This window comes from Falco cherrug, chromosome 2 (assembly GCF_023634085.1).
Source record: "Falco cherrug isolate bFalChe1 chromosome 2, bFalChe1.pri, whole genome shotgun sequence".
Classification (NCBI taxonomy): domain Eukaryota; kingdom Metazoa; phylum Chordata; class Aves; order Falconiformes; family Falconidae; genus Falco; species Falco cherrug.
Window position 1 is genome coordinate 55,998,808 of NC_073698.1, and position 24,529 is coordinate 56,023,336.

At 45.1% G+C, this 24,529-nt stretch overlaps 1 protein-coding gene across 1 annotated transcript in view; it reads left to right on the forward strand.

Annotated features, from left to right (window-relative positions):
• Positions 1-5,141: 5,141 nt before the first annotated feature.
• Positions 5,142-24,529, forward strand: part of CLDN10 (claudin 10) — a 65,480-nt gene continuing 46,092 nt past the window's right edge. The window contains exon 1 of the mRNA XM_005443949.4: positions 5,142-5,355. Within this exon, the coding sequence (XP_005444006.2) occupies positions 5,142-5,355 (214 nt within the window). The remainder of the gene's footprint in view (positions 5,356-24,529) is intronic.

The following is a 24,529-nucleotide window of genomic DNA, read 5'->3' on the forward strand; positions in this document are numbered from 1 at the left end:
GGGCAGGCTAATGCTTTTTTTTCAGCTTTGTGATGTTTTTCTTCAGTGTTTATGTTTATCTGTAGGACTTACAATATTTCTGTTATATCCTCTTTCCCTGTTTCTCAGCCTCATTCCTTCTTCATCTGTGTTGCAATCATTTCACTTTGGATCTACTACCTTTCAAAGCACTGAACTCTTCTGTCCGCAGCACTGGTGCTTGTGCATGTCTAATACTACTGTCTAATACTACTACTAAAGGCTTCCAGTAATGCCATCAATATACTGTAGCACAGGCTAATCCTAATAGTGGCTGGGTTTGATGAGTTTGCTCTATAAAAAAACATGAGACATCAGTCTTCACTGAGCCCATCATTTCATCAGTGTCTGTTCTGAAGTTCTAAGCAAAGCACAATGACCTTGAATTTCACCCTGGCTTTCAACACTGATCAAACATATGGCTTGTCCTACCCTTTCAACTTCACTGCATTTTAGTGGTTTGCATTTTGTAGTTTTACGCAGATGAAGCCATTTTGGCTTTCTGCCACTTACTGCAAGTCTAGGCAGAGCATGCCAACAATAAAGATATGCTTAATGACAGCAAATGTCTTTGATCCAAATATGTTTGCTAGTGTTCAGTGTCAACAGCATAAACTAAGGAGTCTAATGCTAGATCATCCAAAAGTAACATTTTCAAATTAATCTCTTATCCTTAATGTCCAGTTGAAGAACATGATGAAAAATCAAGGTTAATCCTATGTATTTTTATTCTTCCACCAAACACTGATTTGAACCAGTTGTTCAAAATCCCAGTCATTCTTAGGCAAATATTCAAAAAGTGCTCAGGTAAATTATGTACAAGAGTAAGTAGTTTTCCCATTAGACTAACAAAAAATGTTTAAAAATGTTACAAAGCAGACCTTGTATCTATATAGATATTAAATACATACATCTATGAATATACATTTTCATGTATATTTTTAAACACATGTATACCTAGCTTGTATGAGGTTAGTGTAAATCCTGAACTGTTACCTGTTGTATCCATACATTCTCAAAGCAGTTCTCCTAGTGATGAGCATATGATTTTTTTTCTTTCTGTTCCACAGCAATAAAACAACTGTACTATTAATAATAGGATTATACTGTAGTAGGTAACAGTAATACTATAATCATATTATCGTATTGTGACTGCAGTGCCCAGTAAAAGGCAACAAATTTGGAATGAGCATAAGATTCTGAGATTATCTTCTTTAACTGTGTATGCCACTCATCACTTCATGAGTAACAAGGTGAGCAGCAAACATCTGAAATGGCAGCTCTTCATACCACTGTAATCTGGTGTTGTCCTTTTGCTATAGCAAACTGTGAAATTGTCTTTCCCTCAACTTTCCCATTTCCAGTGATTTCATTGTACCTTGAAATTTCTCTCTAGGTGGTTCCCCTTCAGCCTTTGCCAGCTACCCTGTTTACCCAGTTTCTATGGATCTTTCCATGGATCTGGAAGAGATGGCAGGATTTGGCACTCAACTGGAATGCACCCTTCCTATTTTCAACACCATCTCATACTTCACTGCCAGTTCTCAGGAACTCTTTTTGTGTTTGTGTTATTGGCCAACCACGTTGCTATACAGTTTAGCCCTTGCCTGTGTTGAGTAGCAATGTCTCCAGGCTTTTTGATTTCTTCACCACATTACACAATGCTTTTACTTCCTCAACTTCTCCAGAAGTCTTGAGTCACTTATTCAGTCTCAGTAACTTCTAGTTTTATTGCTTGTCCAATTTCTCCTTGGTTGTTTAGGCCTCTTATAACTCCTCCACAGTGCTTAGAATCAAACTGCATTGTCTACCCACTCTGCAGAGGGATATCTTTGGCATTACTAGTTACTTACCTGGCACAGTCTCCACGTTACCTCCTTTGCAGAGCTTTCCTTTTTCTTATCTGGATAACAGCAGGATTGACTTGCACTTAGTTCTTGGTTTTGGCTTTACTATAACTTTCCCCACAAATACCTCAGTTTAGCTAAGTGTGTATGTCTTCATGAGGGAAACATACATTGTCAGCAGTTATGTGTGTATCAGCCAACATACCAGCCTTGGGAACTCCTCCAGCCAGTAGGTTACAACAATTAGCAGAAGCTGAACTAGAAATTGCAAACTGGAGGCTACAGCTTACCTGTATAAATATTCTTGCCGTGCTGCAAAGGTGTCAGCTGTGTTTAAAAACTGGCATTGGACTGGTTTAAAAAGACAATATCAGTAGTAATAGAAAAATTACATGTCACTGACACAGTGTTCAGTTAAGCCGAGCCAGCAATATGTCACATGATCAGCTAGTGTATTTGTGGCATTTTGGGAAAATGGTTCAACAAAGACCTGTAGCAATGTTTTCCCTTTTCCAACTCCATATTTAAACACTCCTTATGCTCCCAGCTGTTTTCCAACTTTTGTCTGTTCAGTAACAGAGAAAAGAAGTTTTGATATAATGGAAAATGCCATTAAGAGGTTAACTTTCAACTTTGCCCTGAACTTCTTAAATGACTGATTAACTTACTTCCTGACAGTTTATAGAAGAAATGAGGGTTGTAAACAGGACTGCTTACTTCTTTCTTATCACTTAAGTATCTGTTTAATTTATTCATCACTCACACACTAACTGCCTAGAAACAATGCCAGGTGAAGTGCTTGTAACCATGAATTCCACAAAGTCATGCACTAGATGAGAATCAAGATAAAGGTCAAGAAACCACTCAGTCCTCCTAAAGCCCTAAAAGTGTAGTCAACAGTTCAAGTGATGCCTACAGGCACTTTTCACTAAAGTAAGTGGCTGGCTTCGTCCCACCAGCATGACACCCAGGACCGAACGTGTACTGGATGGGACCTTTGTATTTGATCATATAAGAGTGAGAAGGGAAATGACTTAGTAGTTTGTATTGCAGTTTATCTAGAAACAGAAATGTGAAGCCCCTTCCTAGCATGATACCAATTTAAAAGAATGAGGTCTTACTGAGAAGGCACCACTGCCTTTGGCCCAGGTCAACAAGAAGCAACCAGGCAGCCCTGTCCTGCTGAGCCTGGGTTGTCCTCAACGGCTATGTTGATAAGGCAAAATAATAGCAAAAGCAGAGCAGGGAGGGCTGGGACAGAGTTTGCATCCCATATGAACAGAGTCTCAGGTTTTTTTCTGGATCAGTGAGGAGAATACTCAGGGAAAGTCCAGGGTAAGGCTTGAGTTTAGCATGAGATCTATACCATGTCTTTGAGCTTCTCCGAGCATGCAGCCAACATCACTGTCACTGGGCTGTTGGTTTTTTTTTAAAAAAAGGTACCTAATGACATCTCTTCTCAGTCTCCTCTGTGAACTAGCACAGCCTTTGACAAACAAACAAACAAAAAAACCAACGAAAAAACAAACCCTAAGCCCCACCATTTTGTATGGCAGGGGTTGAACAAAAAATATTATTAGCTCTCAGGAATCTGCTTCAAAGATGGAACCCATTTCTGTATTCTCCTCTATAGCCTTTCAAATCTAGTGAAAAGATAAATGAAGGATTACATGAAGGTTGACCCTTGGCATAAGAAAAATACATTACAGCATTATTTGACAGCAAGGAAAAATCGCTTCCTGCCTGCGTAATATTGTCTTCATCATTAAAACAACCTCCTTTATTATAGTGTTACTCTGTAGCAAAACCACTTTCCATGTCTCTCAAGATGGCTGTGTTAATAAAAAGCCTTCTATTTGCCCTTGATGTGTGGGATGTGAGCCTACTGATTACTCTGAAAAGAAATTCTTTCTTGTAGTGTAATTCTCTGGTCTGCATCATCATACTTTTGGGTCCTACTTCTTAGTGCTGAGCCAAAGGCTGGTTAAAGTAGAGGTATCAGACGATGGTTCAACAGGACAATCTCAGTAAAACTTCTCTTGCTCTTTGACCGGAGTATCAATGATGTTTTAGGAGCCTTGATTATCCCTCCTTGAGCTCTGAAAAGTCTACAGAAAAACTGTGATGCCAAAGTTCAGTCTGGTGTTTATCATAGCTGTAACAGGGAGAAGCAACACCAGAAGCACCCAAAGGGGAAAAAATAGACTACTCTCATTGTCAAAAGTGATGGTGTATGCTCAATAACCAGAGTGATCTCATGTCACCAAATGGCATACAGTTACACCAAAGAGAAGAGGTGCATACTACTCCTTCAGAGAGGAGACCCAAAGGACTGGAGAATGAGGAGAGGAATGAATAAAACTGGAAGTTGGCATCTTAAAAGAGTGAAGGCCACACGGGCCTGCAAAACCCTGTGTAGGTCCCACACCAGTAATGGTGGTATATTCAGGAACGGGTAGTAGAATAGCTGTGTCAGTTTGATGCCGTGAGTGCCTACTACTTTAAAGATGACATTTTACTAAATCAGTGAAATTCTTTGAGGATTTTACACGGCGTGAGGTTGCAGCAGCTCAGTTAGTGGTGGCACAGATATTTCTGCACTATGTTCATTGTCCAGACATACCATAAGAAGCAGTAAATTTTCTACACTGACCAAAGAAGTCTCAATGGGGGCTACACAAGGTTCATTCGGCTGACTACTGCAGTTGCACCACTGCTCAGGGATGACTAGCTGTTTCCATTGTTGGCTCCAAGATGCTACTGTTTTAGAGGTGCTTATATGGTAGCTAGTTATGGCTGAACTAATTTCACAGCCTTTTAAAAATTTATTTTTCAAGTGTTGCATGATCCTGCTAAAATGTTATGGTAATCTGTTAAATAGCGCTGTACAGTTTGGACTCTGAACTTATTTTGCTAGATGCAATGGTTCTAAGTTTCCAATTAACTAAAAATTAAGCATTAACTGGAATACCTTAATTGAAAAAAATATTAAAACATTTTAATTAATTTTAACAATTAGAAATTAGTAAGTAAGTACTAGTAATTGCCTCCCATAAGGTCATAACTCGACTTTATTTCTAAACATTTGTAATGCCTAGGGCTTTTCTTAAATCACTCAAGCATGACAGTTTCTTTCAGCCACATTAACTTTCTGTAGCGTTACTAAAGTTGTTCAAGTATAATTTGCTTATGTTATGCCTTTTTGCTTACTCACATGACTAAAGTACTTTTCTCTCCACGCAGTGGCATTACTAAGTCCCTGGGTTACAGAGAAACATGCTAGGAATACAGATTATAGCTTTCATATTTTGTTTCTGTGGGCTAGGAGCTGCTATTGCTGCTACTGCATCAAATGAGTGGAAAGTCACTAGTCGAGCATCATCCGTTATCACTGCAACCTGGGTTTTCCAGGGTCTTTGGATGAACTGTGCTGGCAATGCACTGGGTGCTTTTCACTGCAGACCTCACCTTACCATCTTCAAAGTGGAAGGTAAGTAAGTGTAATTTTACTGGAACATACAGAGAGCTATGTGTATTGCAAGATGTGAGCCTGAGGAGAGAAAGATTATTTTGGCTTGTACAAGAGATTACGATTAAAGCAATGTGATGAATATAAGCAAAGGATATTGTAGGCAGAATATCAGAAACAACTTTGCAGGAAAGGTTTGTATTCCAAAAAAGACAGTAAACTCTACTTGTGGTTGGTAGCACATGATAAGTATACCGGACAAAGTTCCAGTAAATACACTATCAGTAACAAACCACTGCTAGCAAAAAGATGGACTAAACTGTCTTCCAGCTTTATTTTCCATGCAAAAATAAGCATCCTGCTTGCTGGATGAGGAGAAGAGGAAAGATAGCAAGGCTTGTGACACCTACCAGTACTCTTCCTAGTATCTAATGAAATTAGATAGCAAAGAACCACATCCATGAATACTATGCAAATATTCATATGCTGGTAATTAGGTGTGCATGTATGTACTTTCTGTATCACAGGCTAATGTTTTAACATTGAAAATCAAAGGTGTTCTGTTTCAGAATGTCCATTTTAATGGAAAGCATTGGATTCGGAAACGGTCTATCAGAGCGTAAAAACAAGTGGGATCTTCTTGCCTTGTATCAGGAACAGGTTTTCTCAGAGACAGGGACTAACCAAAAATTTGCTACACAGTGTGTTTTCTGTTTTGCTCTGTGTGTAAAGCAGTAAATGAAGAGGTTTGTTTTCCATTTGCTGTTAAGCCTTGAGACAGTAAGCAAGATAGTGTTTTCAGTGAAACAGTATGTAAGCATTCATGAGGGCAAGGGCAGAGGGACTGCTTCTCCTGGATGTGGGCAGCACGCAAGCAAGATGGAGTCAGGCTGGAGTAGGAAAAATGGATTAAGACACTGGAATTTTAGGCAAACAGAGAAGAAATCCAGACTAGACAGAACCACTCTTCCAAAGCTTTTATGAGACCAGAAAGAAGCACAATTCTCAGATATTAACAGGCAGTGGCTGAATGAGATATAAAATGTACTGTTGCACGGTTGTTACCATATTACATAAACAGGGTCATAGACGCACACCACACCTCACACACACACATGGAAACATGGAATCATGGGGACGTTACAGATCCATACCTTTTCTTGCCTTTCACACCCCTGCCACATCAGACTGTGTGCTGAGACATACAGATCAACTCTTGCATGTACAGAGGATTTTGAGATAAAACTCATTATCATTTTTGTACACATTTTATCATGCCCTGCTCCAAACCATCACAAATCTTACATGAGGGATGTGAATGGATAAGAAGAGTTTTACTTCTTTTAAAGAATGCTGTTCATCAAAAATGGCTTAAAAGGCATAGAAATTCACACATATGCTTTAAAAGTGAATATTATGTATCTTTGCAAATAACCATTTATACATTAATTCTGCTGAGATTTAAAGAAAAAAAGCACCAGCTTTTCTGAGGTACACATGATCAAATTTTTTTAAGCAATGTAAAGTACTTCAGTAACTAGAAACTGCCATTATTGCTATTATTAGTAGTACAAAAACTGCTTTCAGAACAATCAGCTTTAATCCGTTTGCCACTTTGTGTTGTTACTATTATTTGATCAGTAACAGATTGGAATCTGAATAAACAAAACACACATCACTACATGTGCATTCATTAAATATGTATTTATCTAAGTAAGATTTTGCTTATTTGCTGTTTAGAGTAACATAGACAACAAATTCACAACAAATTAAAGTACTGTACTCTTGTAAGAGAGTAGCAAGTTGCTGTAGTGACATTTAGGAAGTCTAATTTTAACCTGCCAGTGCATGCACCAGCAAAGGGTAATGTTACATGTAGCATAAACACTACTCAGAAGGAGTGAGGCATTTTGTCTGGAAAACCTGCTAAACATAAACTCCTGGTAATCCAAGGAAAACAAGAGTTCAACAGGGAAAGAGCTTTGCACTCTCATTCCGTCCTACATTGTAAAACAATAAAATGCTCAGATTAAAGAAGTACATCGTCGTTATTGACAAACTGACGTCAGGGTGGGCTGGCAATATAACTTTTTCTTCTGCATGTTTATGATTTTATGGAATCTATTTGCATTTTATCCTATAGCCAAAGATAACTCTGTTACACAAGCTCCTCACTGCATTCCTACCTATCCATCTTCAGGTTATCTCACAGAAATCATTAGTAATAAGTAACATAAGTCATTCTACTCCAAAGCAGATTTATTTGATCGTTAAAGTTTTGATTGTATTTTTGGGATGATTTTACAGGAGAGGCTTCTATGCAAGCTTTATGAAGTTTTAAGATTTTTTTACTATTTTGACAGTAAACAGAACAGACTCCAGAGGTCTTTCTTTGAACAGGATTACCCTGCGGTCATAGGCGGTATGTAGGTATTTGCCCGAACTGACTTTCAGCTACAGGACTAGTTGTGCTGATAGGAGCGTAGCCAAGGCAATAAGAGCTCACCTTCTGCAACCCAGCCCACCTACAGATCTTGAGGGGTTCATGTTTCTGGAAGTCTGGATTAGCACAACCATGCTGCTAACAGTATACAAGCTGGCTGGGCTCTTGTCAAATTGTACATTCACATGTACAGCCACAGTGTACTCCACTGCAGTGACCGAAACATTCAGATGGAAGATCTTGGGAGGAGTACAACGTATTTAATGTAGCACAGATAGTCATACTGTTGTAGCTACAGTCATTTAAGGCAATGTTTGTGGGAAGAAGCAGTATCTTTTATTAAATCAGCTGCTTTGGGAGAAGTATGAAACAAAGTCATTCATCAGATCTGACACAAAATACAGCAAGCTAAATGTTATCTGGGAACATTGCCTTTTCAGTTAACTTGGTTATGATTATCAGTGTGCTGGATATACTCACGGAAATTATGGGATCAAAACCAAGGGACCATTACACACAGGCACAAACTCAGTGTCAACAAATGCCAGAAATTAAAACTAGCAGAAAGACAATATTGTTTAACAAAACCACTAACCTGTGATTAACCTCTCAGTCCTTACCAGTAAGAAAGACCCTCAAGACCCTTCAAAGGGTTAGCCTGAGAACTAAAGCTCCTGACTCCACTGGAGTCAAAGCTATCATGGACTCCAGAAAGATACTGTTTATGACAGTGTTTCCACCCACACTGTCTCCTGCTAACTCCTCAGTGCTCTCTCTACAGGCAGTAGTTAACTCTATTCTCATTCTTCTCATGTTTATCATCCTGATTTTTACAATCTCAGAATTATCCACAGTTGACAAAAACTAGCTTTTAGTTGCCTAGCACTGCTTAGACGCTTTATTTAGGTATTTTGCCATTGGTGATGCAACAGAGAGCTGTTTCATTCACATAAGACAGAATTGTAACTAGCAAAATTTATTGTGCCCACATCCCTTTTCTGTGACACTTCCCTCATCTGTCAGGGCAGCTACTAGGCTTCTTCAAACAATTAGTTCAGCATCTGGCAAGCCTTGCCTACAGCGCTGTTTCATGACTCCTTTGCACTCTGATTTTCCATACCATACATTCAGGAAGGTGTAGCAGGAAGTAGAAGAAAAGATTCCTTGAATCCTTGCTTGTTAGAGCCTCTGATCTTCCGCTGGCATCTCTTAGTCTTGCTAGTGCCTGTTTTGATGGAGCCAGGTAGGGCAAGTAGTGCTATCCTGATGGTAGCCAATATGGAAAGTGCAATGCCCATGCATTCTGGGTCACATTGACAGGCAGATTCAGAGCTCCCATTTCACAAAGCTGCCACTGTAGTGCAGCTAAGGAGTGGAAGGAAGTTGAAACAAGGCAACTGCTATTGCAGCACCGGTACCCAGATCAGCCTTGCACAGTCAAACACCAATTGAGTTCATCGGGGTGTGGAGAGCAATTCCAGCCACGCTTTGGGGTGGCACTAGCAACTTTCCCAAAGGGCTCAGCCTAGAGCAGGAAAGGACTGACATGAGAGTTTCCCTCACTAGTCAGAAACTTACTGCCAAGGAAAACACACTAGCCATTTGATTGCTGCCAGCCGACAATGACCTGGCCAGATATTTGCGTGGCAGCCAAGGCCAGGCTTCTCCTGAGCCTATGAGGAGCAAACCTACTGCTAAGTCCCCCAGCAGCCAATGTTGCTGCTCCACACACATCACAAGTGGGGTTACATGGCGGGCAGGCTGAGTGAGGACTGGGGCCAGAGAATGCACTCCTGCTCCTCCCTGCCTACCTGCTGCCTGCTGCCTGCCAGATGCCCATGCCCTGCCCACACCCTGCCCGTTGCCCACTGCTTGCTCTCCCTCTGCGTCTTGCTGCCTGCTGCTGACCACCTGCTGCCTGCTCCCTGCCAGCTGCCTGCCCACTCCTTGCCTGCTCTTTGCCCACTGCCTGCCCTCCCACTGCCCGCTCCCTGCCCGCCTGCTGCCCACTCCCTGCCCACTGCCTGCCCTCTCACTGCCCACTGCCTGCCCACCTGCTGCCCACTCCCTGCCTTCTGCCTGCCCACTCTCTGCCTTCCCGCTGCCCATTCCCTGCCCACTGCCCTCCTACTGCCCACTCCCTGCCCTCCCGCTGCCCAGTCCCTGCCCACTCCCTTTCCTCCTGCTGCCTGCTCCCTGCCCACTCTCTGCCTGCTTCCTGCCTCCTGCCCGCTCCCTGCCCGCACCCTGCCCCCTGCCTGCTTCCCGCTCCCTGCCCACTCCCTGCCCCCTGCCCGCTCCCTGCTCCCGCCCGCTGCCCGCTCCCTGCCCGCTCTCTGCCCGCTCCCTGCTCCCGCTCTCTGCCCGCACCCTGCTCCCGCCAGCTGCCCGCTCCCTGCCCGCCCGCTGCCCGCTCCCTGCCCGCTCCCTGCTCCCGCCCGCTGCCCGCTCCCTGCCCGCCCGCTGCCCGCCCGCTGCCCGCTCCCTGCCCGCTCCCTGCCCGCTCCCTGCCCGCTCCCTGCTCCCGCTCCCTGCCCGCTCCCTGCCCGCCCGCTGCCCGCTCCCTGCCCGCTCCCTGCCCGCTCCCTGCTCCCGCCCGCTGCCCGCTCCCTGCCCGCCCGCTGCCCGCCCGCTGCCCGCTCCCTGCCCGCTCCCTGCCCGCTCCCTGCCCGCTCCCTGCTCCCGCTCCCTGCCCGCTCCCTGCCCGCCCGCTGCCCGCTCCCTGCCCGCTCCCTGCCCGCTCCCTGCTCCCGCCCGCTGCCCGCTCCCTGCCCGCCCGCGGGAGGCGGGCGCGCTCCTCTCTCCATGGTGCTGCAAGGCGGCCCCGGGGACGCGCGGCCGTGCCCGGGGGGTGCCGCGCCGGCCGGCTGGGCCCGGCCGCTCCCTCTGCTCCCCGAACGGCCGCGTGCCTCGGCCCCGGCTTCCCCGGGCCGGCGGCAGGAGAGGAGCGGTGCAACCCAGCCAGAGCCGCGGCGGAGCAGCAGCGGCGGGCACTTCTGGGAGGTCCAAAGGGGAGAGGGCCGGGCAGTCACGCGGGGTGGATGGCTGCAGCCATCAGCAGGGAGAAATCCATCCGGGAGGTTTTCTTCAGACTGATGGCCGGCCAAGGAGAAGTCTGCTGAGGGGTACTCCGGGTAGTCAAAGGGACCGAGTCACGGGGGTCTGATACTCAGGTTAGAGGATAACTGTGCCTAAGAACTTTCCTGTAGCAAGCAAACCCTTCTAGGAGAAGCGCCAACAGAAGGGAGGTATGGTTGATTTGTGTTCAATAGACTAAGCTACCCCTCCATTAAGTTTTTCTGCCCAATGAGTACAATATCATTTGCTAATTTAGAAAAATAGTCAAAACAGCATTAGCAAAGTTGCATCAATATAAAAAGAAATAGACACTAGGATCAATAGCGCAAATTCGGTGACCGTGAGACATGGCCAGAATTTATCGCAGAGTTTTATGGCTTAATTCCAATGTAATCGCAATTTCTCAGCAGGCAGAAGGGTCACTGGACTGACTGAAATGCTGATTCCAGCACAGGGACTTTTGTGTATGCAGAGAAATGGTGTTAAGCCCTGGTAACAAAACGTTCTCCACTCTCACAGTTTGCTTCTCCATTGTAGCAAAAGCCTCTTTCCAAGCTCATGGCCTCCATTCTAATATTAGATGACTAGGCCTGCTCCCAGTCAAACAGGGTAGCCTGAAACGCATGTTTGGTCTCTAGGGGAAGCTGGTAATGCACTAGAGGTCACGAGACATTGTTACAATATACAGCAATATTTTTTTTTTAATCTGTTGTATTGTATATTGTTGCCCACCCTCTCCCCTCTCCCCACCCCCAACAGTGAAAGAAGAACATCAATTGAAAAGTTCAGCCTGGGTAGGAGTTATTCTGTTTCAAGTAAGGGAAGGAATTGATTCGTATGCAGTAGAGCCATTCATGAAGCAGAGAGCCATGTTTGACCTAGAAGTCCCTGTTAGAACAGATGTGAACTGAAGGAGGGGGCTAATTCCCAAGTATCTAAGAGATTTCCCCCTAGTGAGCTCCACCAACAGCTTTGCAGTAGCTCCAGAGCAAAACCCAGGGCTTCTGTGGAGATGGAAGGCTGCTTCCTAGAGGAAGCGTTCAGAGCCCAGGAATCCCCCAAGAGGCAGGACAACTCTGGGAAACACACATTTTTGGATCTCAGAGCTGGAACACAGGTTAGAGATTTTGAAGTGGTTCACAAGGAATCCTGATGCCAAATTTTGTTTTCTCTTTGAGCTCTCTGTTTCCAAGATTTTAATCTAGAAGATCTGGAAATTCATGAATCTAAACCACAATGAATCACTGTTTACTGCTATTTACTGTGAAGACTGTCTGGCTCTGACCAACTACTTGCACCAGAACAGACCAGAGCTATGGGGCAGACTGGAAAGAGGTGTGCCTACTGCAGCCAGAAAGATACACAAAGTAAGTCCAAGAACTGCAGGACCAGACTGCATGGGCCAGCTGGAAAACACTGACCGTGGAGGTTTTCACAGACAGCTGCCATTTTGGAGGAGAAGCTGGTGGCAGGTTACAAAGGATAGGCTCTGACACTGCTTTAAAATCTGCAGGATTTCAGGAAAACATAAGGCATTGCAGACCAGCTGTCCTTTTTAGCTCTTGTTTAGATCTGGCGATTTGACAGCATCTCTTCAATCCTCTTTTTGTGCTATAAGCCTTCTGTCTTCCCACCTCTGTACAAGAGCAGAGGTTATGGTGCTGAGATCTTTTTCACTTTTCTCAAAACCTGGAGAAGAGCTTGTGCCAGGTGGACAGTCCCCCACAGGTGGTCTTCATTTGCAGAAAATCAGTGAGGCAATCTGGAAGGTGTAAAGTGCTGCTATTTGCTCGCATGGTTTCCACAAAGCTGGTGCAAGGATGGGAATGCAAAGCTTGTTATTGGGGCATTAATAACAAAGCCCTTTCATCTTCTAATACTCATGCCAGGATAGATTGTTATCTTTATTTTGCTTTTAGCTGTCTTTGATTACTCCTACATAGCAGCAGAGAGTGTACTGCAAAATGAATAGGACTCAGCAGTAATTGGTATGCAGCCAATGTCTTAAAATACCTTTGTTCAAACAGGTTTTTTACCCTGGTCTGCCTTGTGAACACCAAGGTGGGTGGGGAGCTTCCCTCTAGTGTGCACTGAGGAGCCTAAGGCTAGTGTACCTTTTCTAATCTTTCTAAGCAGTTGTGCTACAACCAGCGCTTCATTCAAAGTTACAGAGATACAATCCATTTCATTTTCACAAATCCCTGCAGCAGGAGGGGAGAGGAGACCTGGCAAAAACAGCCATGGTAGGTGGATGGGTGAGAGAAGGAGAGAGAAATACAAATCATTAAAACTGATTTATCAGTTTTGGAATTCATACTGCTGAGATTCAAGATTTTAAATCTTTAGCCTTCTAGCACATACGACATTTTCCGGGAGCGGTACAAGGGGGAGGAGAGAGGCTGAGCAGCAAAGAGCTGGGGAATGGGTATGGGAAAATCAGTGTAGCCAATGGTCATGAGATGAGAAACTGGGGGGGGGGGGGGGGGAGTGTGTGTGTGTGGTGTGTGTGAAGTACTTAAAAATCATCTCTGCTGTGGATACCATATGGAGTTGGCTGGGCAAGTGTGAGTTAAGTGGCAATTTGGTAGCAAAAACAAATTGCTACACAGACAATAGGGGTATTAAATCCCTCAATGCAGGTGTTATTCTGTCTTACAGTACTTACACATAGTTTTGCAATGTCAAGCAAGATGCTAGATGAGTGCAGCCATTTTAATAGAGCTGTACACATGGGATTCCTCTCCATATTCCATATGCACCTAGCCCTACAGTGTCTGGTTATCCTTATAAGCCTTCTCTGGAGTGGGTGCCATGGGACTCTGGTGGTTTAGAGGCTGATTGATGTATCTTCTTGGGTGTTTCACTGATTCAAATTAAATCAAATACTTGGAGCAGAGGTGTTACCAGGGGTGTTACTGAGGGCTTCAGATTCCCGTTTTTTCAGAGCACTTGTTCCTTGACTCAGTCCTAGCGCCAGTGCTGTGAGGGACTTCTGGCTGTGCCCAACAGATGCCAGCAATCCACTCGGTCTTCTCTCTACAGAGTAGACATTGAAGTCCAAGGCTCCTGCATGGCTTTTCTCTCCAGGGATACATTTCCTAACAGAGGAGAGAGGACATCAACTCGGGTGGCTGTTTGTTATTTTCTAGGGCACTTCTTTTTCGTGCTCACAGTCCATGGCCTCATTTGCCCAGCACAACCAGGCAGCAGCCCATGGACCTGATGACCAAACAATCAGCACAGGGGCAAGCAGCCAGGGGTGCAGGAGGTGAGGCAGAGGTCTGGAAGCTGGGCAGCTGAGAAGGGTCCCAAGCTGAACGTACAAGATAAACAGGCCTGGCAGCAGGGTACCTGGCAAGGAAAGGAGCACTTCCGATGACATTTCACTATTGAGGTGAAGAAGCAGCACCTCCCTTTTGATGGTATTCAGGATTTAATAATGGGTTTGTGTCATTAAAATCTTCCTGGATTTTATTACTTTTCTTTTTTTTTAAGACACATATATTCGAAACAAAATTCAGGTCACAAAGCCAAGCATTCAAACCTTCATTCATTTCACTATTAATAATAAACTAGCAAAGTCTTCCTGTTCCAAGGGATTCTTTCTGTTGGACAGAAATGAGCAGAAAGGCATGAAACCAGGATCAAAGGAAACAGAACAAGAGACGTTAGAAGGAGTAATTTGATGAGGTGGCACAGATAACCAACAACCCTGCCAGAATCTGTTAGTGCTGACCCTATGAACTCACATTTAACTAGCTGAGGTCACTCAAGAACAAAGATGGTGGCTAAATAGGATTGACCTATAGAACAAGATGGCCTTATTTCTACTTCATGCCTGGTGCGGGACTGACGGGGGATAAGCAGATGTGCTGGCCTGGAGAGACAGTTGGAAAAACAGATTCCTGTTCTTCACCTACAGTGACCCTTTATGGGATGCTAGGAGAGCCTGTTCAGCCTGTCCAAATATTTTAAAAAATAGAACTTAATAATTTATGGTATTAATCTGACAAAGCATATATTGAAATTCAGGCACATGCAAAGTTTCCTGAGAACATTTTGTTCATCTGTCACCTTAAATACCTTGTACTGGTCACCCAGATATTTGCCCTCTAAATTTCTAAAAGAGGTCCTGAAACAGTTAAAAAAGCAGAGGCACTGAAGACTTCTGAAGACCATGCCCAACAGTCTACTGATGTGATCATTTTACAGTTATGTTTCTGTTTTACCGTGTTAACTTTTCCAAAGTAAATGTATGTTAGTCTGGAGGTAATTAACAAAGCTGTAGTAAAATGCATCCTCAGGATTAACTTCCTTAAAGACAGAATTTTAAAATTCCACATCCTGAGCTAAGATTTATGTTATACTATCAAACAGTTTTCCATAAATCAAGACTTCCATGCCATAGATTTTAATACTGTACACCATCAACTGGATATGTTATTCATCTGTTATAAGGTGATTTTAGGTTAGACTCCAAAATTTCCTTGCTAGCCCCCATTTCCCCAAAAGTTCATTACAGACACTCTACTGGTATTTGAAAGAGTATGACTGCATAACCTGACAGTCAAAATGAGAAGCAAAACTGAATACTTGAATATTCTCACAGATTTGCTTTCATAATAACATATATACTGGTTTTCTACCAGGTCCATTCTACCAATTTTATACTTGCTATTATTTTTGTACCCAGTGGAGATGTGAGGATACTCTTCTGCAGATTGCAGTCAGGCACAAAGATGTGTCCTGGGCTTATATTCAGGGGAGCAGACAACTGATTCATATTTCCAGAGGAAATGAGAGTTCCGAAGTACTGAATTTCCGCTGCAGATGGAAATCCGCCAAATTCTTCTAATATTTGGAGACTGCCTTTTCCTTCTTCACAAATGAATTTCTAAACAATAACACAGAATGTCAGATAAAAGCCTTTCTATTGATATTCCATCCTGTAAGCAGCAAAAACAGAAACCAAACCCCAGCCACTAAGAAACAGTGAAAGTTACTCACTAACCGTATCCTGGGTGACCAGGAGAACAGGACTCTCCAGAGGTATAAACAGCTTCTCCATTGCAAGACCACCATGAGCCCAAGCAGCTGCCCCAGGCTGGCATCCCATCCCAAGCAAGCAACACACCGCATACTGGGCCCTGAGTCATCCACCTTTTGTTAATAACAGAAGTAGCTATGTCACAATGTGGGGAAAAGAGGCATTTTAATTAACCAAATAATCATTAATGACATCTGGCTTTTCCACAGCATATTTTTAATGGAAATGTTCCACCTTACAAAACAGATGATACAATTATATTCTAGAAAAACTGATGCAATGAATTTACACCACCTTTCAACATCTTCATGCTGCAAGTATTTTTGCTTTACTCAGTGGCAATTACAAAACCTCCACTATCATGTTAACTTAATATTGTCCCTAGAAACTCAGTTCTTCACAGAAATTCAGCATTTCTTCATATTCATTGAAGAGTGCTGGTGAAGAGGGCTTTAAACTAAAGTTGCCAGGAGAGGGGAACTTCACTCCATCCCAGTCTTACCAGTTTGATGCCAGCGACAGCAACAGATGCCCAGAGAGTGGAAAGGGATGGCAGGGCAGCAGGAGAGCACCTGCAGAGCAGCACAAGAGAATTCCAGCTGCTCCAGCCAGGAAGTTAGCTTCCTTGGGAACCCAGCTTAAATACCTCTACGCAAACACAGGTAGCATGGAGAATAAACAAGAGGACTTAGAGACACGTGCATGCCTGCAGGGCTGTGATCTTATTGGCATCATGGAGACATGGTGGGATGGCTCCTATGACTGGGGTGTTGGAATGGAAGGATACAGGCTCATTAGGAAGGACAGGCAGGGGACATGAGGGGGAGGTGTCACCCTCTATGTCAGCAACCAGCTGGAGTGCATGGAGCTGTGCCTGGGGGTGGATGAGGAGCTGACTGAGAGCTTATGGCTCACAATTAAACAGAGGGCAGGGACAGGTGGCATTATAATGGGGGTCTCCTACACCCAAACAGGCCACCCAACCAGGAAGACTGAGTGGATGAGGCCCTTTATAGGCAGATAGGATCTGCCTCATGTTCACAATCCCTAGTCCTCATGGGGGACTTCAACCACCCCGATACCTGTTGGAGGGACAACACAGCAGGGCATGGGCAATCCAGGAGGTTCTTGGAATGCCCTGACGGTAACTTCCTTCTCCAAGTGCTAGAGGAGCCAAGGAGGGGAAGTGCCATGCTGGATTTTGTTCTCACTAACAAGGAGGGGCTCGTGGGGAATGTGGATCTCAAGGGCAGACTTGGCTGCAGTGACCATGAAATGGTGGAGTTCAAGATTCTTAGGACAGTGAGGAGGGTGCACAGCCAGCTCACTGCCTTGAACTTTAGGAGAGCTGACTTTGGTCTCTTCAGGGATCTGCTTGATAGAGTACCATGGGACAGAGTTCTGGAGGGAAGAAGCACCCAGGGAAGCTGGTTAATATTCAAGGATCACCTTCTTCAAGCTCAGGATTTGATGCATCCCAACAAAGGCAAAGTTGGGCAAAAACACCAGGAGGCCTGCATGGATGAACAAGAAGCTCCTGGAGAAACTCAAACACAAAAAGGAAGCCTACAGGTGGTGGAAGCAAGGACAGGTAGCCTGGGAAGAATACAGAGAAACTGTCCGAGAAGCCAGGGGTCGAGTTAGGAAAGCTGAAGCCCTGACAGAATTAAATCTGGCTAGAAACACCAAGGGCAACAAGAAAAGCTTCTATAGGTACATTGGTGATAAAAGGGAGACTAGGGAAAATGTAGGCCCTCTCCAGAAGGAAATGGGAGGCCTGGTTACCCAGGATGTGGAGGAGGCTGTGGTACTCGATGACTTTTTTGCCTCAGTCTTCACTGGCAAGTGCTCCAGCCACACCGCCCAAGCCACAGAAGGCAAAGGCAGGGACTGGGAGAATGAAGAGCTGCCCACTGTAGGAGAAGATCAAGTTCGAGATTATCTAAGGAACCTGAAGGTGCGCAAGTCCATGGGACCTGATGAGATGCATCCATGGGTCCTGAGGGAACTGGTGGATGAAGTGGATAAACCACTCTCCATCATATTTGAGAAGTTGTGGCAGTGTGGTGAAGTTCCCACTGGCGGGAAGAAGGGAGATATAGCCCACATTTTTTAAAAGGATAAAAAGGAAGAGCCAGGGAACTACAAGCCAGTACGTCTCACCTCTGTACCTGGCAAGATCCTCCTGAAAAGTATGCTAAGGCACATGGGAAATAAGGAGGTGACTGGTGACAGCCAACATGGCTTCACTAAGGGCAAATTGTGCCTGACAAATGGCCTTCTGTGATGGAGTTACAGTGTTTTTGGATCAGGGAAGAGCAACCGACATCACCTTCCTGGACTTGTGCAAAGCATTTGACACCATCCCGCATGACATCCTTGCCTTTAAACTGGAGAGACGTGTTTGACAGATGGACCACTGGGTGGATAAGGAATAAGCTGGATGGTCTCACTCAAGGACTTGCAGTCAATGGCTTGACATTCAAGTGGAGACCATTGATGAGTGGTGTTTCTCAGAGGCTGGCATTGGGACCAGCACTGTTTAACATCTTTGTCAGCAACACGGACAGTGGGACTGAGCACACCCTTGGTGAGTTTGCCAGTGACACCAAGCTGCATGGTGGGGTCAACATGCTGGAGGGAAGGGTTGCCATCAGAGGGATCTTGACAGGCTTGAGAGGTGGACCCAAGCAAACCTCGTGAAGTTCAACAAGGCCACGTGCAAGGTCCTGCACATGGGTTGGGACAACCCCCAGTATCAATACAGGCTGGGCAGAGAATGGATTGAGAGCAGCTCTGTTGAGAAAGATTTTGGTGTGTTGTTGAACACACCAACAAGAAGCTCAACATGAGCTGGCAAAGTGCACTTGAAGCCCAGAAAGCCAACTGAACCCTGGGCTGCATCAAAAGAAGCGAGGCCAGCAGGTTGAGGGAGGCAATTGTCCCCTCTACTCTGCTCTTGTGAGATCCCACCTGGAGTCCTGCCTTCAGCTCTAGAGCCCCCAACATAAAAAGGACATAGACCTGTTGGAGCGAGTCCAGAGGAGGGCCATGAAGATGATCAGAGGGCTGGAGCACCTCTCCTGTGAAGACAGGCTGAGAGAGTTGGGGTTGTGCAGCCTGGAGAAGAGAAGGCTCCAGGGAGACCTTATAGCACCTTCCAGTAGCTAAAGGGGGCCTACAAGAAAGCTGGAGAGGGACTTTTTACAAGGGCTTGTAACGATAGAACAAGGGGTGATGGCTTTAAACTGAGAGAGGGTAGATTTAGATTAGATCTGAGGAAGAAATTCCTCACTGTGAGGGTGGTGAGGCACTGGAACAGGTTGCCCAGAGAAGCTGTGGATGTCCCATCCCTGGAAGTGTTCAAGGCCAGGTTGGATGGAGCTTTGAACAGCCTGGTCTAGTGGCAGATGTCCCTGCCCATGGCAGGGGGTTGGAACTAAATGATCTTTAAGTTCCCTTCCAACCCAAACCATTTTATAATTCTATGATTTTCAAGTGTCAGTGACTCTTGTGCCTCTGTGTGCAGCAAGGCTCAGGTCCTTTTCAACAGACCTATTTGCCTGCCTTGTTGCAGGGCTGCCACCCAACAGGGTTTTTGACCCTCATGAATGCATCCCTGTTCAGATTGAAGCTCCCTGCTTTCCTGTTGAGCTGGGTGTCATCTTACTAGGCTACAAAAATCTCCATGTTGGGTGTACGCAGAGGTGGGATTTGTTGAAATGCTGATGCAACCTGACAAAAATGCTCCACCATATGAGAAGTCACCCATTGTCCGACTCAAAGCCCTGGACCTCAACTTTTAAAACAAGGGCACCCACCACAGCCAGGGACAGGATGTAAGTGGAAGGCAGAAAATTTGTTTTCCTCCTTACCAGGGATTTGGGTCAATTCCTGCTGAGTCAGAAAGACTCGCTGCCCTGATGGCAGCCAGAACTCGCCCCACAGTCCCAGAGGTTGAGCAAGCACCACAGGCTGGCACTGTTCACTGAGCTCTGCCAGGGACCTCACTGCCTGGGGCACTGTGATCACAGTATGGCCATCCTGCACACCCCCTGCCAACCCCATGGACTTCATCTTGTTTTCTTTTCTCCCTCAACCTTATTGTCCCAAGGGCATCTCCAGCTGAGACCATCACAGGGCTCCTTTTGTGTTTCTGGCTGACACTGGAATCTGACAGCACAGGCTGCAGAGGGACCGCGATGTTACTGCTGCCTCTGTGTAGGTGTTTGAGATGGGTACATCCTTCCAGGAGGTGCAGGGAACTCGGCTGAGGTAGAAGATGGGATTGTCAAAGGCAAAGAAATAATCTACAGCTGGAAATGTGTGTCCCTGAGAGAACAGGATGCTACAAACGGTAGAGCCACCTTCCCCTAAAGCAAATGCGATGCAGCATGGTTGGAGATGTTCAGTGCAGGGGTACAGCAGGGAGCAAAGGGGTTGTGCTTCTCCAGCTCTGTGCATCTCATCCGCTTTCCAGCCTGTGGTACAGGGCTCACTCTCAGAGGGTCAATGGCCAGTTGGGTCTCTGGCTAGGACATCCTGCACTGCTATAGCCATACTTTGGCCTGGGTTTCACCGGGGGTGCAGACACCCCCAGCCTATGGCTCAGCTAACTTCCTTCCGAGCGGTGAAGCTCCCCTGCCCTGGCTGCTGGTAGTAGTTCCTCTCAAGGAGCTGTGCCTGGCACATCTAGGGAGAGAGGCAGGAGGAGAGACAGGCAGCTGAAGCCAGCATCCCTCCCTGCAGGCAGCAGTAACCGTTTGTGGGCCAGCTCCTGCCCAGACATGTGGCATAGGGGTGCGGTGAGCTGCGCGGGGGAGTGCTGAGTCCTTCCCCTCCCTCCCCTCTGCACGCACCGAGCTGAGCCCTGTGTGTGTTAGCAGGAACAAGCATAAACATTTCCAGCCAAGGTACTTAACACAAGTCTGTTTGCCAAGTGGCTTCACTACCTTCTTTGGTTAAGGTTAAGAGAAACGTTGTTGCTCAAAGGAGAAAACAAGTGGGGGTGTTTTCCCCCTCACCCTTCCTGTCTGCAAATCCAGGCATCTCTGGTCTGCAGTTCCTTATAAACAAAAGAAGGAACTTTTGTGGAGGCTGTTGATAAGAGATACTCCACACCACCCCACATCCCACAGTCTTTTATTATTATTTTTATGTTTGCAATAATATGCAAATGGTTGAGCACTTCCTAGGGTCACTTGCTAGTCCTGCTGCAGTGTGGTGATTGCTCTGGATACTGCAGAGACCTGAGGGCAAGCCCAAGGCAGAGTAAGGCACAGTGGTTATCTGGGCCAGCTGATAGGACTTGCACTGAATCAGCAAGATCTAAGTATGTAAGACTGAGATGCACCCCAGTGAAAGGAGAGTCAGGAAGATAGGAATGGCTTTCTCTTGCACTCCTCTTGCTTGGGAACAATTTGCAAGGAGCCCAAACACTTGCAGCCAAGGGAAAGCAAGTCTGATCTACAACAGCTGGGTCATGGGGCAGGGAGAGAGCTCTTGACAAAACATATAGGCCACAGCCACCCAAAATACATCAGATAGTTTGATGGAAGGAGATGGTTAGGAAAGCCGAAAGAGTGCATGCAAAGTGCAAGGCTCTGCTTTGACCTGGTGGTGACAATTTGGCCACGATGTTCAGCACAAGAGGGACCAGGCTCAAGTTCTCTGAAATCTCAGCAAAGGCTAACTGCTCAACTGGGAAAAATTAGATCATTTCAAAAAACTTCTAGGATTTTAATCAAAAGAATGAGTGGGAACTCTTATTTAAAGATTATGAGTGCTTTCAACCACCTGTTCTTTACAGTTTTACCATCCTGGATCATTTCAAATAAAAATCTGTGTCCAGCAACAGTTCCATGTTGTGCTCACTTGTGCACGCAGCCCTGCAGCAAGATGGTTATAGTTCATAATACTGAAGGGAAAGCACCGCTCTACAAGGCAGAGGAACTAGGAAGCAAAGAATTGTATTTTAGGTGTTCAAGGCTCCTGAGTAGCTTTTTAAAAGAAGGAATGATGAGGAAAGGTCTGTTTCCAAACAAGATTAATTTCGATTATGCATGAGTCATACAAAGTGATTTTTAGAGACAGAGATTTTTTTCACTGTCATTGCTCACTTTTCTCAGTAAGCTAAAGACATAACATTACTTCAGGGTTTGAAGTTCACTGGGTTACATCTGCTTTCACTCAATTCTACCAACGGCAATATTTTCTAAATGGATTTATTTCTTTTTTTTCCCCTTTTCTCTCAATATCTTTGCAGCCTTACTGTCTCCTTCATGCCACTAGCAGAAATGGGATCATAAACTAATTCAATGCTATGTCTCATCTGGTACTGTTGCTCAAGCAATGTCAAGTTCTTATAACCTATCCCCTCCTTTGCCTCAAAATATCTACCTTCTCCTTTCTGAATAACTTACTAGAAACTCAACAGAAAAAAGCTCCCGCAAGCTTCTGGTCAGCTATCAGATCTGTGTAGATGGACCAGCAGGGATCAATCCAACATCCAGGATCCTCTCAGCTGGGATCAGACAATGCATGACATACAGCTTGTGCTGTGCTGCAAAAACAAAAAGCAAGTCTTTATAAAAAATATCTTGTCTGTAAGATGTGAAATGGCTTCTGCTTTGCCAAGCAAAGCCTCTGCTGCAGTACTGTGTCCAGCTCGGGTACTACACTTGGAGCAAGATGCAGAGCACTTGGAAAGAGCATGCAGATAAGAGCAACTAGAATCCCTCAAGTTTACAAAATGCGACCTATGAGGAAAGACTGGAAGAGTTAAGGCTGTTTGGTCTAAAGAAAGGCAGAAACTTTAGGCATGAAAACAGCCTTCAAATACTTAAAAAGTGGCTGCAAACAGGAAAAGCATAATCAGTTCCCCTTGCCCAGTGGTAATACCACAGGAAATAGTGGGCCTGGGTTACCACAAAGACTATAAGCAGTTTTAGCATTCTAACCTAAAAGCAACTGTCCTTTTTTGTCTGCCTACGAACCGCCTGCCTCTAACCCTTAGCTTAATTTTGTTACTCTGCAGTTGTTTTGCTCTGTGGTTACCTGGATCAGGTCAGCCTTGTGGTCAGTTCTAGCTGCCAGAAGTGAAATGTGCCCCCTGATGTCCTCCCTCGCCTCTTCTCTGTCAGACTTCCCTTTTGCAGCCAGCATGCTTAGCTGGAAAGCTATAATTCAGAAAATAATTTATAAAGTACCTAAGGCCCATTTTTAAGTAGCCTTTACTCTGCAAAGGTCTTTTAGTGGACTTCTGGTCTGCAAAGGTTGGTTGGTATTAAATCCTCTTGTGCTTTTTTATGTACATTTCCTACTCCCTGCCTGAATTTGGAGTGGGCATTTTGCTCTATGCTTGCAAAGCCCATAGTCCTGTGTAACACATTTGATATCAATGATTCAGCCTAGATGTTGCTGAGAGATCCACAGTCCTAAGCAAAGGCAGCACCCTCACATTCATCCTGTTTCACTTCCCTGTGCTATTTTCTCGTCCAAACAATATTCTCCTAACATATCTGAAACAGCCCAAAATGGAGGAGGCGGGGAGACAGTATAGGCCAAAATGCTTTGAGTACTCAAGCTGAACATTATCTTCCTTGTATCAAATATAAACAGCATTTAGACTCAGCCTGAACAAAACCCATCCAGTTAATGGCCAGCTCAGGAAAAGAGTCGAGTGAGGCTGGCAGGGAGAAGCAATGTTTTGAATAAGCTTGATGTCCTCTGTAACAGCTGGGATTTGCCATGAGATTGTAATCCTGTGTACAGAACGGAGAGTCACACATCAATGATCTTGAATTGTGTGGGTCCCCTAGTTTTTCTTTCTTCCTACTTAGGAAATGTTGTCCTGCTTTATCAGTCACCTGAAGTTAAGTACAGATGAGGTGCTAAAATTGCTGTACCACATCTCAAGCATAGGATTAGGATTTATCCCAGACCACTTTAGACATCTGTGGTGTAAAATGCTGTGTGTGAGCTAGTCACCCTGTGATCACCAGCCAAGAGGAACAGGGAATCCTGTCCCCTTCTAGGACAGGATCCGTCCTATCTCTGGGAGACACCTGTACCAGGTCAGAGGAGCAGTTTAGACATGCCAGTTGACAATAAAGTAGATGGATGATTAGTGAAGGTATAGGCATACTGGGCAGGATTCAACTGAATCCCACCCTGACTCAGTAGATGCCTGCAGGTGAATCCTACCCTATCTTAGATCAGCTGGATGTAATTTATACCCACAACTTTCAGTCCAAACCAGAGTGCACACAGAGAGCCATTTCATTCTTTCCTCCTGCAGCTAATTTTTACATCTCTCCTCTCTCCCAATCTGTGCTCAAAGGGAGCAACACTTTCACCAAAAGCTGTTACAGGGCTAAAACACTGCAGCTCTTAAAAACTCGCCTTGGGTTGAGGAGCCCCTCTCCATCCCACATTATTCAATGTTCATTGAATAGATCTTTAGCTGACCAGGACTCAAACTTTCCTTGACGTGCAAAGCCTTGTTTCCTCCTCTTTTCACACAGCCTACATGCCCCGATGAAATCCACATTCTTCTTCAGCTATAGTGCAGTGATGGACATGAGTATGGAAAACAAGTCTGATAGGCATTCACTGACAGCCAGGAT